This window comes from Cynoglossus semilaevis, chromosome 16 (assembly GCF_000523025.1).
Source record: "Cynoglossus semilaevis isolate Cse_v1.0 chromosome 16, Cse_v1.0, whole genome shotgun sequence".
In the NCBI taxonomy this organism is placed as follows: domain Eukaryota; kingdom Metazoa; phylum Chordata; class Actinopteri; order Pleuronectiformes; family Cynoglossidae; genus Cynoglossus; species Cynoglossus semilaevis.
The window spans coordinates 8,917,321-8,933,730 of NC_024322.1; the positions used below are offsets into that span (position 1 = coordinate 8,917,321).

The following is a 16,410-nucleotide window of genomic DNA, read 5'->3' on the forward strand; positions in this document are numbered from 1 at the left end:
TTAAAGTAAGTATAAGATATTGTTTTTTTAGAGGATAATGGCCCCTAATGATTGTAAACTTTTCAAAGTAATTTTTTAAATTTTACAAATTCTACTGGCACTTTACAAGCGTCCATATTGCTTTTCACACAAATGCACACAATAAAACGAAGATGCAAGGCGACAATAAAAGACTTACATCACAAGTGTTTGGGGGAGGGGCTGCGCACACACACACACACACACACACACACACACAGTCAACAGCTGACAGGGACCCAGCAGCCTTACAATAAACAGTTGAGCTACTAGAAATACCAGAGTGTGAGATGAGACTGGAGCCGTGAAAACTGAAACCAACACAAAACACATCCTGTAAATTCCTGCAGCAAAGACACGGCACCGACAAAAGACAAACATCTTTATTCTCGCCAGTCTGCCGGCACCGGCCAATCAAGTCGCTGAATTTTGTCCATGTGTGCTTTGTGTATTAAATCTTAGATTAGGTCTTGCCGCTTAGAGCCAAATTAGAGCGTGGACTCCGAGGATTGACAATCAGGACAATCAGAGAGAAAACGTTTCTTTTCAGCTCCGGGAGGAAAGGCTGACATTTGGACAGTCAGTGAGAAATGATTATACGGGGAGAGAAAACTGCAATTAGACATCTGCAGATTGACAGAGAGAAAATTGTTTGTTTCATCTTTCTAACAGACACTAACTCCACCGCTGCATCAACTGAGGACAAAGTAGGCAAACAGTGGAGATTGGTGATTATTTCAGGTTAGCTTTAGCCGCTAAATTGTCTGCTTTATTTTTCACTTTAAGTTGAAGCAAATGAAATGGACAGATTCAACTAATTTCAATCTATGTATGAAACTTTTAGCACTTCACTTCCAGTTAGCATCATACCTTATTCTTACACCTACACAAATTGCTTGTTAAAATTTAAGAGAATAACAGAATATTTTTCACAACTGTTAGAAACGTTTGGAAAGTTTTTTTTAGTTTTTTTTTTAGTTCCTAACAACTTCCCTTTCCAAATGTTTACAGAATATGAAACAAACCATTTCACTCCGTCATTAAAACAACCACGGTCAGGTACAATACCAATGATCAAGTTAGTGCTTTGTTTAGCCCTACAAAAAATTACAGGTACAGACGCTGCTGCAGGAGCGCAGTTTGGCCGCAAACACGTGTGATTATATGTGGAGCAGAACGTAGTAACTGCAGGATGGAGACTCTTCAGGACAACTTCAAACAAACAGATCAAGGAAACACAAACTGAGGGGTAGCCCTGGGTTTTTAAATGTTTTCAATTTGAACTTTCTTGCGCTGCAATAACAGATCACGGGGATTAGCGCTGACGGGTGTTTACGGCACTTGTGCTGAAAGATCTTGAATTTTGTTTGGTTTCTTTGTTAGAGAAAAAGGTGAAATGAAACAAATCAGTAGCTCATTGAGTCGGTAACCTCTCGACGTGATGAAACGCACGGAATAGGACTGAATTAAACCAATAATACAATAATGCTTTTTAATACATAGTAGTTCCTTCTACTCACGAGTTTAGAGCCAAAAATAAAAAGTAGTAAAAAAAAAAAAAGGGGGGGGCAGCCACCAAAATTTACACCAAAAATACACTGCAACAAGCCTAGCTAATGATGCAACCATAAAATAACAGGACGGCAGATACATGTAGGAACATCCCATCTGGTTAGAGCAGCCACCTGCTAAATGAACAGCCATGACAGATGTGGGGAAACAGTAAAATGCAACAGTCGCCAGTGGATCAGTATGTGGCCGTTGGGCCATTAAGGCAGACAAGTAATGGAAGAAGAGCTGACCGCTGACCGCTGGGCTCAGCCAGTGTGGTCCATTCCTCTAAACACACGAGTTAAAGCAGAAAAATAGACACCACGACAAAAATACGACTCCACTGCAACGCTGCCATAAATCTACTTAATGGTGGATCAGAGAAATGCACCTGAGCAGAGAGAGTAAAACCTGAAATATGACAAAAAGATGGTGTTGGAGTGGGAGTTCTTCAGCCCACATGAAAAGGAAAACTGTGTCTGTGTACATCATAAGTAAACCAGCGTGGAGCAGTCAGGGGGGAAAAAATGAAGCGGAACGGTACGTCGGGGTAAAGCAGGACACGAAAAAACTAATAGCAGACAGAAATAACTTTTGGAAGCTCTGGAAGACGGAGGGAGGTACAGAGAGGAAATAAAAATGTACACATTCCACTACAAAGTTGAACGGGCAACGACTTTCTGTCCTAAAGTAAGAACTAACCAAACACAACTTTAACTAGCAGGACTCACAGCCATCCTGCTGTAAAGCCAAACGCATTTAAAGGTGACAAACAAATGAACTTTTGACTTGTGTCAAAAATTATAGACATTAATATTAAAGCAATCTAACACGATGTAGTGGTGAGAAAAAATTAATTCACAAAAAAAAACTAAACAAACAAAAATAATAAACCCCAACAATAATAAAGAACTTAAAGTTTGGGCATGAGCATGTCAAACGTTAGTTAAGATCAAAATAAATAAATTCAGAAAGCCAAGCAAAAAAAACACAATATCCAAAAGCTAACTTTTAGTAGGGCTCTAAAGGTAGCTAAAAGTTGGCTCGTAATAATCTGAATACAGAGGAGTTAAAAAAATAAACACAACAGAGTGAACGCTTCAGACGGGTGTACTCACCGTGAAGAAGAGGTCCATGACTCTGGTGTCCAGCAGAGCTTCCCTCCAGGAGTCCGTGGGCTTGAGTGTGACGTTCTGTGTTGCCTCGAACATGGCGATGTAGTGTCGCCCCAGTGACCCGATGGCAGTTAAGGCTAACACCAGCATGTGGGGGAAGAAGGAGAGGTGGAGGAAAAAGAGCAGGAAGGAGAGAAGGTGGAAGAGGAGGAAAAAAAAAAAAGAGTAGGAAGAGAGGAAGGAGAGCCACCCACGAAAAGAAGCAGCTCCTACCACTATAGGCTGCTCCTTCTCAATGAGAACCCAAGTGTCAGTACGTCAGTCTTTGGTTTCCTGTGGCTGTCACTTGATCACTCACGCTCCCCTTTCATTAACGCCGTCAATCTTGACTTCGCTGAACTTGTTCAATTTTCTCACCCTCCCTCCCTTTACTCCCTACACTTTTTCTTACGTCGGCTTTCAGACACCGTCTTCCCTCTCTCCCTGTCCCTCTGCTTCTTCCACTTCTCAACTTGGCTCCTTTTCACTTCTTCACATTTTCTCCCACCTCCTAAACACTTGGATTTCTCTCCTCTTGCTTTCTTAAGATCCTAAAAGAAAAACTCTCCCAAAGCCCCTCACCCTCTCTCTCTCTCTCTCTCTCCTGCAGCCGGTGGAGACTGTAGCCTTTCCTCTGCCCTTCTGTCAACTCCTCTGTAAGACGTCCTTGAGACTCCTTACTGCTCTCCAAAGCTCCCTCCCTCCTTCTGCCTCCTCAGCCAATCACGTGCTCTCTGACTCCTCCTGAGTGATTTCCAAGGCTCTGTTTCTGTCTCCCCAAAGAGAAACTTCACACACTGCCACTTTCCCCCCCCTCCACACACAGGTGGTAGAGTAAGACCGTGATCATTCAGAGTTTTTCCGAAGCTAAGATTTAGAACTGTTTGATTTGGCCAAAGGTCTAAATGTATGTAGTGTTTTCCAAACACAATAACTCTTTAAGTTTTTGTCGTCTGAGGAAAAAAAAGAAAAATCATGAAGCAGCAGCAGCATTGTGGTTCAACATCACTCCTTCAGGCTCAGAATACAGCAGCGGATTGGGGAAATATCAAAAGCTTCAAAATTTTTAAAATTTTCATTCCTTTTGGATTTTGCTAAAGCAGCTTCAATATTTAAAAAAGCTAAATTCTAGCTTAAATGTTAAAAATCAGCCCACATCACAATTTAGAAATATTTAACGCTATGATAAAATGTTAACATGAAGAGGTCTAAAGTTAGGTTAAAAGCTAAGAAAAATGCTGCCGAAATATTTTAAATTCAGTTTTAAAAAACCCCAACAAGAAGTTGGGAGTTATTGTGGACAAACATCTCAAACCTGAAGTTGGTTCAAAGGTTAACAACAGTGAGCCATGTCTATATAGAAGCTCTACCTTGATAATACACCAGACACGTAGGCGCGCATTGACGCATGCATGGACATCAACACACACAGTTTCCACAAGCCGGTCTGCCTTTACACCCACAACAAGGCCTTTCCTCAGAGCCGCACTTTCTCCTGACACAGCCACAACACTTCCTGTTCTGATCCAAGACGCCCGAGCGCTCCCACAAAATGCCTTTTTTCTCATCAACAACAATCCCGTCGGACCGCTCATTCCTGTCTCCGCCAATTTGGGCCATTCTAGCTCACAACTCTCACAAAACTAACAATTTCCTCAATCAACGCATTTTTTGACAAAACCACATCAGTCTGCAATTAAAAAAATTACCGTGCCGCTCTAAACCACATGAAAAAAAACATCAATATTTTTTACCAAACAACGTTCCTTTAAATAACGTAATCTGACTTCAGAGAAGGGTGATTTTTTTCCCACAAATACATTTATTTAAACCCTGCCGTTGCTCATACATTTTTTTTCAAATAAAGACCAAAATATCTCCACTGCTCCACAGCAGCAGCTCCATTACAACATCTTAGGACTGACAGAATAGGTCATGTAGTAACAGTTGGACCAAGACGTACAAATTCAAATATATTCAACTTACAGTAAACGCCCGACAAACTATAATCAGATTTAATTGTGCAACTCCACCACAGGAACTAGTCCAGGGAAGTAGGGACAATTATCTAGAACTCTGTGAACAACGACGGAACCAGGAACGAGATGGAAGCAGCAGAGCTGCAGAACGGTCCCCGTTTAAACGGTAGGTCCGTCAGGGAGTATGAGAACAGACTGTGTTTAAAAACCTCAGGCAGCAAACCAAAAACCTTGCTAAGTGACCTAGGGACCTTTTGACCAGCGGATCGACAGGAGAGACCCAATACTTTTGGCCGGCTTTGGTTTGGAATACATCCAGCAAAATCTGGAAATCTATAATTTTTATGGAAATTACGGTGTTGTAAATGCCGTGAGCCTTTAACCAGAAGCAACGGAAAAAAAAAATCAAAATCTAGCTTGACCTGAAGATGGAAAATGTTAACACTGGGAATACGATGGGACTATTTTTACTAACTAGTATAATAACCGTGGGATTTCACTGTAATGGAACTACAACGCTACAGGTATAAGCACTTTGAAATGGTTCCCGTCACTTGAATTGAAATAAAAAAAAATTGATACAGTTCGGGAAATTAAATCAAATGAAACTAGAAAGAAATCACTTCAATAGATCTGCAGTGAAAACCTCACCTCACAATGTGAATTAGAATCACTTGGATATTGTAAAATGACTCCTAAAAACCCAGAAATTCCTGGTGCAGTGTGGTGAGAAATAGCTAAAATATTTTTAAAGTTTTATTCATGATCTAATAATAAAACTTGTTTTAACCAGAAAAACAACAAATGTATCATTTGCAACAAATCAGGCTAATTTGGAAACGGTTTAAAAAGGTTAAAAAAGGGCATTAATGACTGACCACTGGCTAAAGCACTTTTTTATCTCTAATTTTCCATCAGCAGACAAAGCAGACATGGCCCATATCACCGCCCTGCAGCTCTGTGACAGCAGGAGGAGGAAACTTCCAGAGGAATGTTTGATCAAAGCCCAGCAGTGGCGGCAGAGGCCGGCGAGGTCATGCATTCCTCCGACACCAGCCCCCGGTCACTCCCCATGCACACGCCCCACCACAACACAACACGCCATGCTTTTCGGCACAGAAGTTGGCACCTGTCTGAGGATCTGTGGGTTTGAGTGCGTGTACGTGCGTGGCCGTCCAGAGCTTAGCTTTCAGGCCTCGTTAAAAATAGTGTCGGTGGAGCTGGAGGAACTCTGACTGAACCTTTCCAAGGGGACAAAATAGGAAAAAGGACTGGGAAAAATTAGTGAGATCTTTTAGGATGCCAGAGTTGAACTTTTTATATACTATTTATATATATATACGCTGTTTAGCATACACTCCTGAACAAAACCATGAGGACGGAGAAATTTAACAATTTGCTGCTGGTGAATAAACTAATAAACCTTGAATTAATGATGATGAAGACTTCATCAGGATCCATAACATCTCCATTGGGATATCCCTCACACAATAGTAATGAAGAATGCAGTTTTTTTTTATTCCAACTTGGCCTTAATTATAGTAAACTAATCCAAGAAGGCAAAAATGAGAGAAAAATACAGGAGTCAGTTTTGTCTTTTGACTAGAGAACACCCCAACTCCTGAAACCTGTGCAGATGGACGTTGTCTCCTCAGGGAGGGACCACCTTGTGCGCAAATGTTTCTAAAGATCATATGACTGTGAGTCCAAACTCACAGGAGGCCTCGGGAATGATAACTACACAGATACCTCTGCGGCTTTACACAGCTGGACAGAGATGTAAGATGTCTGTGACAGCTCGTGACAGCAGGGTGGAGTAAGGTTTTATTTAAAGTTTTTATTTAAAGTTAGTCACACCGAATTTGGCTGTAATGTTTATTGCTTCAGCCTGAATTGTAATATTTTAAAATAATCTGTGGTTTAGAAGCTAATTTTAAAATAATCATGCTAAAATAATCTCGCTATATTGACCTTAAATATATATATAGAACTGAATATATCTTTTTATATACATTATATGTTGGACTACTCAGCAGTTGTATATAGCAATATGATAATGACTCAATACCTATACGGTCCCTAATTTAGCCTTGGTGATTAGCATCTAAAAATAGAGTGAAACAGAGGGTCCTTGACTTATGTCACGGTTCAGTTCCTAGTGGTGACGTAACTCAAATTTTCACAGTAAGTCAAACCTTCATACAATTACACACTGAAAGAAAATAGTTAGGAAAACAAAACATTGTAGGCAAGGAAACTATTGCTTTGGTCACAGTGAACAGCAACAGAGATCGCACAGAAAGTGTGATCTTTGAATTCTTTCTTGGCCTCCAATGCTTATGAGACAAAGAAGGACGGAACGTTTTTAAAAAAAATATGACGTACCAAATGTAAACAGAATTGATGGGCACCTCTGCCCTAAAGCAGCGAATGAACGGTTCTGTGGTGAATAATAAATTCAATTCAATTATTTATCTTCTTTCTTTGTCTGTTCATTTGTGGTTTCAGATACTCGATGTTTTTGAAAACCAACTTTCATATCATAATTATATTTTTCTTCAACTAACTAGTACAGAGAGGAACACTCAAGAAAACCGCAGAGCTGACGAGCTAAAACTCCTGGCCCAACATCACTTTTATATTACAAGAAAAAAGGGATTCCTTTGTGTGCACGTGTACATGCCAGTGGGATGAGTAATCGACTCAGAGTGACTTGGACATGTGCGCTGTGGTTTGGTAGGTTTTTTAAAAGACATCACCTGCTACTATCTCAACCCCTCCAACAGGATCAAGGATAACTAATGTGACACGTCAGTTTTCCACTGGAAAGATAAGACGCGCCGACAGAGACACACACACATAACAACATGACCCAATATACACACAAGCCGAACCACTATCAACCAGCGTGTCAATGTGGACGAGCGTGAAGACACACACACACACAGATTTCTCACTCACAGTTGCCAAATTTGCAGTTGCACGGACACATAAACACACAACATGGTGCTTTAGTTAACACCAGCCACCAGACGAATGCCATAAAACACCACTGCTGCTGCTGCTGCTACACTCGTCTACTTACAACAACCACCGGATCAGAGACATCATGAGAGTTTAAGTACAATTCCCTGTCAAATTCTACTAACACTGTAAGGACATTTTCAACGACGGACACCGGGTGAAGAGCGGCGGCATGGAGCTCTGTTCTTTAACATATCAACATGTGAAGGTACATGTCGCGTTAGCATGTACAGCATCAGGTTTAATAAGACAATTCCATTCATCCTATAATGGGAAGAACTGGGCAAGGGAAAAAAAGATACTACAAGATACAACAAGTAGCAGCCTCATTCCTAACTGACTCAAACAGAGCAGATAGAGTCAAGCAGTACTGTTACGTTATTGTGTTCCCTAGATTTAAGTGCCAAAACTTTGGTAAACAATCACAATATATTCAACTGAAAACCAGCAGTGACATATGCCACAAAATGATATTCATGAAAAGTCATTAACCATACATCAGGGCAGAAAAAGAATTCAGGAAAAATAGTCGGCACAAAGTCCCTACAACAGGGGTGTCAAACTCATTTTCACCGGGGGCCACATCAGCAATACAGTTCCTGTTGAAGAGCCGGTTTTAAATGGAACACTGTACAGATCAGGGGTCCCCAACCCCCCGGTTCGCGGACCAGTACCAGTACATAGGTCCTTTGGTACCAGCCCGCAGTGGGACAGAGTGAAAAAATGAAAAAAAAATCTAATTTACTTCATTCAAAAAAAAAAAAAAAATTTTAAAATAAAAGTCATTCAGACTTTGATACAAACAGACTAGAGTCTGGTATAGATGTAGCTCCTCCATAACAGACTAATACATGTATCTGCAATTTATTATTATTTATTCAAGCTACAAATATTGTTCATTGCTGTGTAATACATTTTTTTATTTTTATTTAATAGGTTGATAAACTCTGCTGCATGGACTTTATTAAATGCTTTTTAAGCTCCCGCGGGCCACACAAAATGGCCTGGCGGGCCGCATTTGGCCCCCGGTCCTTGAGTTTGACACGTATGCCCTACAACATGGACTAACATGGACAGGTGAGTGACAGTTCGCTCTCTGTTCGTCCACCTCTCGCATTCCCTGCACTTGTCAACAAAACCCTTCACAGATCAATCTAATTTTCGTGAGCGCCCTAAATAGCAAACAATCATGCTATTTCAGTAATCTGAACATATTGCGGGGGGGCCCGAGCGACCTTCATGCCCAAGGATCTTGGATTAGCGAGCTTCTCCTGTATCCTCTATTCATTACGCTTGATCCTCGCTGAGGATGGACTCGCTACAGGGTAAGAGGGCGGCTGAGCGCCTGTCAGCCGCCGTGCGAGGAGAGCGCTGCTGTGCTAAGGCGTGTGGTAGGGTTTAAGTGATATATCCTGCCTTAAGTCTTCCTAGCAGCCCGGCCATGTGAAATAACAGTCCAGGAATACCTCCTCAATCACCCACTCCCCCTCGTCTTCCCCTTTTCCCCCCTCACAATTTCTTTCTCCTGTTTTGCCTCCATCTGTTCAGACAGCAGTTGTCCCTAATTCCTAATCTTCCAAATTAAATCAATTACATATAGCTGATATATATACATATATATATATAACTGGTATAGATGGCAGAGTGAAGGCTTAGCAGGTTTGATGGTTGACAATCTAAACAACATTTTAAAACAAAAATAAGATCAAAGTTTTAAAGGTTTGGAAGGTCAGAATAAGAAATAAGGCTGAAAGTGTGTTTTGAGGATCAAGATGAGAATTTGGGAGGTGTTTAAGGAGTAGTTAATAAATAAGGAAAAGTTGCAGTATTTAATATGAATGGAGATTACGGGCTTGGATAGTATGTGTGGATGAAGAATGACAATGTTAACCTGTGGTGTATGAATTGGAATGTCCCTGCTGTTTTTAATTTTTTTATCTTTGTGAATATGACAGCCTATATACATTTACTTCTGATCCATGGATCATCTGGACTGTGAAATTAGCACAGTTTTATAGCTGGGTGCCCTACGTGACACAACTACTGGATTTGAATGAAAAAAAATCTTCTGTTTCAAGTTTTTAAACCAACTTGTTGGAATAATCCGGCCTGCCAAACCATCCAATCTGGCTCACCACAGGGTTCCAAAATAAACATCAAATTATTATGCTACACAAAAAATGTAATTTTTCTTTTGTTTTTGACTGTCTGGTCTCCGAGGTGTCTGTTAAAAATTATTTAATTTAATTATTTAATTAATTATGTTTCTCCAACAAATATAGATGGTGGCCCCTGTTTTAGAGCCTCTAGATAAGGCATTATTCAACAACATTGAACTACTAAACCAGAACTATTATCCACCACCTAAAGATGATGAATGTAACCTAACAAAATGTAAAGTAGAGTAACGTTGAGGTTCTTGGTAAACTTGACAAGGAAACAACAGAGAATCTAAATTCCAAAAAAACTCTCCCTCAGTATGGAAGAGGCGGCAGCGCTGCAGCGGTGTAATGGACAGGAACATAAAGGACATGTCATGAAGAAGATTAACGTCCATCAGCTGAATGTCCATCAGTATTCAGGCCGTCTGTATATACACCGCGTCTGTGTTTAGACAGCGGTAGCTGAAGATTCTCCGTACAGGTCAGGGCCAAGGCAAACATCCAGCATCGGTTTACACACCCCTAATCCTAACCTTAACCTGAGGGGGCAACATGCCCATAAATTGACCCCTGAACAGCTAATGAGAAAACTAAGCCAGGGTAAAGCAAGTGTTGGACTCACAGTCATCTCCTCAGAACAAGAATAACTCCCCGGCCGCGGCTGCTGTTCTTACACCTCAGTAGAGCTGCAGAGACTGGACAATTAATCTGTCACAATTCGATGAATAAATTAGTGGCTGGCGGTTTTAATTAAGCCTACAAATGACTTAATGGGGATTTGGTTTTAAATTATTTATCTCTGCTTTTAAATTTTTTTGTTATTTGCTTTATAACGACACCAATTCTTTTGGACTACATATCTGGAAATCTTGAATCCTGATTGTTAATAATACATAAGTGTGTCCAGCTATGTCTGGGGACGTATGATTAAACAGAAATATTAGTTAAATGTTACTTTTTTTAAACATTTTCTAGCATTTCTCTTAGAAAATAATTCAACTAATTCACCCACCAAGGACATAGAAATGACATTTCTGCCACCGTTATAACAAAGTGTGGAGTGGAACACTGAAAATAACCTGCTCAACTGGAAGAGAGATGGACAGGAGACACCTGTCAGTGTCCTAATGTGAAAGAACTGGAGTTTTGCTGAGATGATGAAGCATGAAATCTACACACACACACTCTACAAGAGCGGCCAACACACTGACTAATGTAGTTCCTTCTGCTAATAGCCAGGTAAACCCAAGACGTCTGATGAATTTTAAAATTAAAATCCAGATCTAAAGGGACATTGTTTCCAGTAGTTTTTAGGTTCAGTGTGTTTTTATAGCATTTATTTGTTTCCAATAATACTTATTGGATTGGAAGAGAAAGAAAAAATCAATTAAATCAGTTTAAAGTCGCAACTGCATTTGTGACTGAAGCATGTGTCTGCACAGCTCAGTACCAGAAGCACAATATTGTATATATAAAAAATGAATTACAATTTACAATTTACAATCAGGCAAAAGAAATTTGACTTTCAAATGTATGTATGAATTCCCTTTTTGTAATTTAAAAAAGAAAGTTGTTCTTAACACCAAAGACTCTTTTAAGGATCTGCCAGAAAAAAAACAAACGCCATCAAAGTCCACAAAAGCTCCTATCAGTGTAGTGGAATCATGCGACTGGACGGTGATCTATCTGTCAGCTCCGTCAGCCATTTACAACACCTGACCGCTGCTGCAGCCCGGGGGCACGACCGCGACCCTGACTGAAGTCAAGCCCCGTGTGGAGTGACACAGTGTTGCAGCGACGGCCGGGGAGCGTGCCTGCAGCAGATGACACCAGAGCTGAAGAGCCGAGGTTAAGACAGACAGATGAGACGCATGCCGCCGGGTCACTCTAAGGAGGGCAGCTCTTTTAAACAGCGTCTTTGAGGCGGTAGGAAAGCAAGTGTGTTCATGTGGCTAAAAAGGCAGCCGCTGTCAGCCACGCAATTACGAGGAAGCCCCCAGATACTGGAGCTGGCACACGTTCACCGAGCATCAAACGGGGGGCGTGCGGTGACACTGGCCGACAGGCGGCCGCACTCAGCCTGGCCTCCCAGTGGTCTTCATCAATCTGTTCTCCTTTTCAACAGCCGACCAGACACTTGTTGCACGCAGGATTTCATGGAGAACGCCACTTGATTCAAGCATTTATATGCTATTTCTATTGCCTGACTGAAGCTCATTCAGCATTTTCTGCCACTCAACAGTGGGAAACCAGAGAGCAACAGCTTTATTCACATGGAACAAGTCCCTCACATTGTTCATAAATCAGAGAGCTGGCTGCGCCTTTCAGTCATTCAAAATCATATAGTGGTTTTTTTTAAGAGGAAAGAAATCAGGTCCAAACGGACACATTTAAATCTAACGTGAAGCAGTAGATTATAAGGAGGTTTTTAAACTGAAGGTTTAAATCTGTCTGTCCTGTCACATGTTCAGCAGTGAAGGCAGACAGCGATGCCATGGTGTTTTGCTTTTAGCAAGCAATCTCAATCGTTCTCTTAAGCCAACGAATATCACAACAACTCGCCTTGAAAGCGGCACATTTTGGGGACAATGATTTCCCCCTGCAAAATACATGCATATTTTCCATGACCCGTGACTCACTTCGCTACTTTGCGTCCTTCAAAAGGCAAAGTTGCCAAAGTTTAATCTGACAAAAATGACAACTATTACACCAGAAATTCTTTGAATGTGACATTTAAATACCTTTAAAAGATCCTGAGCATTGTGTTTAGAAAAAAAATTAAAATAAAAAAAAAAGATTAAAATATGAAAATGTAAAATCTTTGGTTCAAGAATGTCAGATATTCATATTCCCTTCTGTCGGATGCATTCAAAACAGGACGAATTTCCATCATTTTTAACCTCATTCAACCTCGTAGCAAAACACCCTTCGCATGTAGAGCAAATGGCCTCTCATCCACACCCCGCTCTAAAACAGTGATGCTTACAGAGTACAAGAGTACACACAGAACCACACACACATGCATGCACACCGGGTGTGAAAAATGTCCATCTTTGATGCCACATCGAATCAGACATGCCTGGCATACCAAGGGGAGCCTCAACAAGCCAAGGCGGGGTTGTCTGCGCTGGCGGAATGGACGCACAGACACCTCTTTGAAAGTGATACACGGCCCTGGGTGGCAGCAAGCGCCACTCCAGATCTGTTCAGACAGACAGAGAGGATGCCAGGCTGGGTGGGATTTAAGAGCATAATGAGCCTGGACACACACACATACACACACATGGACCGACACCTCCTTTCATACACGAGCACAGTGCCTATGTTCACTCAACAATGCGGCCAACTGCAAAGATAATATGGACGTAAGGGCAAGCGTTGAAGTACAAAGCAAAACTGACTGACAGACTGGCATTCCTTGGCAGTACATATTCTACAGCGATCACACACATGCGCATTCACTCAAGCTAAAAATTGTTCTAATGATAACTTAACTATCTGAGATGGAATTTCAATCTCTTTTTTTCTCCTTTTTACAGACAGAGGTTTAACACGTCATCTCAATGACAACACTGGACTTTTATACCAGCTGACCAAAATTAAACAGATTTTGCAAGACATAACCGGGAGGTATTTACTACCTGCATCTTCTGCAACAAAAGCCAAGAGGTAGTATAAGACCGATGTTTATACCGACAACATCTCTTCTTTTCACTCATCTAGGGATGGCTCAATCTGATACTCGGGTCTGATCAGTATCAGTCCAAAATTGGACAAAAGTGCAGGATCCAATATAAAAAAAATACCCCAAAACAAAACAACTAAGCCCAAATGCTCAACTTAACAGAGACACTACAACAAGAGCAGCCCCTCCATGCTGGAGGAGAAAAGAAAATATCAGATTGATGTCACTATCAGCTGATACTCCGTTGCAGTATCAGTATTGGACATGAAAAAGTTGTACTACGCCATCCCTACTCTCAGCTCCTTTACCCCTTTTTTTATTCACCGACATCCAGAGCTGGACTAAAAATGCGGTCCTCTGTCACAGTTCTCAGAATTTGTTCCTAAATGGAACTTGTGTGAGTGAGCATTCAAGGCCATTCAGTAAAAGAAGTACGTCATTCCATTTTCCGGTCAACAAGAAAGAAGCCATATTTACCAGACAAGCTGCACCCCCGCATCTTGTGAAAAGCAGTGGATTTTCAGGTCATGGGGTTCAAAAAGATCACAAGTCTTTATCATATTAATCTTTTAAGAGAGTTAATTTTGGACTGCATTTAAATGAGGGGAAAATTGTGCGCGAAGTCTAACACCTTAACACCTTCTATGTCAAAAAATCATTCAAACATATTTGGCAAAAGATACATCTTCACAAACAAGTGACAACCACAGGAGAGAGAAACCAAAAACTGCACTTTGACGAAACGTGTAACATGAACTGACCTGAGTCCTCACATCAGTGATGGGTCAGTTTTAGGGCACGTGGGTAATGCCAGCCTGTCACTGACAATAAAAGGATATGATTTGGCGGCAGGAAGTTCCAGCTGAGGACCTGGTTGGCCAGAGCCAGGTAGCGCTGGAAGACCGAGGACATTTGAGCGTTGAGGTTTTCTCTGCGGCTGAACTCCTGCAGCACCTCCATCGTCAACATGAAGATCTGACGCAGGCTCTCCTCCTACAGGGAAGGATGAAAAACAACAGTTGAATTTCACGGTGAAAACGTAGCGTTTCGGTTACTTTTTCATATACGGACAACTTCTACCGACCTGAAACAGACGCTTGCAACTGCCATGGAATTCCATGCTGAGGCCGATGCTGCTTGTTTTACTGGAGCTGGAAAACTCACTAAGAAGGGCTGTCAAGATAGAGCAGGCCAGTGTTTGCTGCAGGAGAGGGAAGCAAGAGAGGTTTGACTTTAAACAGAGAGTGAAATTTCAGAGAATTTCTTAGAGGTTCTAAATCTAGATCTTTTTAACATGTAGCATAAATGTAAGTTTAATATCTTAATATCTTTTTCTACAATATGTAAAACATATGTTGTCCTGACCTTGACTGTGACCACTGCACAGTTGACCTTTTCTTATTTTGACGGTAGCGATGAAACGCCGCCCCCTGCTGGACTTACCGGTGACATTCCATTTGTTTATGATAGAAGGTGACAATAAAAAAAGTCTCCAGTTGATCTGCCAGATCACATGCAGCAGCACAGCTCATATATCGAGTTTCTGTGGCTATGACTCGTCCTAATCTTTTTTTTTTCCATAGAGTCACGCACGAAAGCCACCAAAATATGCCATCACTGAAATGGACTTTGACACAATTTATACACAACACTGATTTGCGTGCATGGGCAAGGAAAAACAGGCCCTCAAACCTCCCCTCAAACCACAGAAACATGCCTGTAGCTTCTCTCCCAGCACTGCCTTTGTGTCATTTCTTTATTTTCAGACCCACTAGGGTGTAACATGATCCACTTCCCACGACGGAGAAAATATATATTCTGCAACTAGGCTGCAAATGCCATCCACAAAACCCAGAATAAGTTAAAGTTTTTTGTACAAAATCACTGATTCAATGGTTTTATCCCTGCAGCCAACTCCACAAGCTTAGGTGTCTCTGTCAAACTGAATTATGGGTAAATGGGTAGCTTTTAGTGTGGAAGCGAACTCGTTGACAGTTCTGAATTTATCTTTCTGTCCTGTTCAGCATCTCTCAGGATAGAAATTTCGACACGTGGTTCCTGACAGTGACAATCACTGAGTGTGAAGAGCGTAATTACTGCACAAGATAATTAGGTAGCAAGACCGAGGTCAGAATCATGTGACGTTCCGCTGACATGGTGGCTTAGTGGTTAAGGAAGCGGACTTGGGTTTGGAAGGTTGCAGGTTCAAATCTGCCAGTTGACAAGTTACCACTGAGGTGCTCTGAGCATAGCATTGCTCCCCAGGTGCTCAAAAAGCTGCCCACTGTTAACTTTTGTGATGGGTTAAATGCAGAGGTCACATTTGGTTGTCACAATGACAAGGAGTTCACTTGAGCTTCTTTTGTGTAAGTGCATGAGATACAGTATCCACTTAACTTTCTTCCTTCAGTATTTCGACTCATTATACTTGATTGTGTTTTTTTCTCACCACTGTTGGGTTCCCGCTGCTGATGAGCTGTCCAACTTCAAGAAAAATGCTTTTACAGTTGATAGATTTGTCCAGAAATCCCCGCTTCACGATGACGGCCACCGCCAGCAGGATCTGCTCCCGGACGTACTTCTGAAGACTTAGGAAAACAAAAGGACAACAAAATTACTCTGACAGTAACAATGCCTGTAATAGTTGATTAGAGTCTGTATATGGAGTCGGACAGTCATATGTACTGGTCAAAGTCTTCTAAAAAATACAGATGCGGTGAAAGTCAAACTCTTCTGTGCTTTGTGTCCTACATTATGATGATACCACTGTGTTAGCGTAGGTGACTGACATTAATATTCATGTACAAAATATAATTCGAGTTATGTCACCAGCAGGA

The 16,410-nt window shown here is 41.3% G+C and overlaps 1 protein-coding gene across 1 annotated transcript in view; it reads right to left on the reverse strand.

Moving 5' to 3' along the window:
- Positions 1-16,410, reverse strand: part of xpo4 (exportin 4) — a 42,168-nt gene that overhangs the window by 22,758 nt on the left and 3,000 nt on the right. Inside the window, exons 4-7 of the mRNA XM_008328492.2 lie at positions 16,023-16,161; positions 14,658-14,774; positions 14,413-14,566; positions 2,688-2,800 (exon numbers count right to left, since the gene is read on the reverse strand). Coding sequence (XP_008326714.1) covers positions 2,688-2,800; positions 14,413-14,566; positions 14,658-14,774; positions 16,023-16,161 — 523 coding nt within the window. The remainder of the gene's footprint in view (positions 1-2,687; positions 2,801-14,412; positions 14,567-14,657; positions 14,775-16,022; positions 16,162-16,410) is intronic.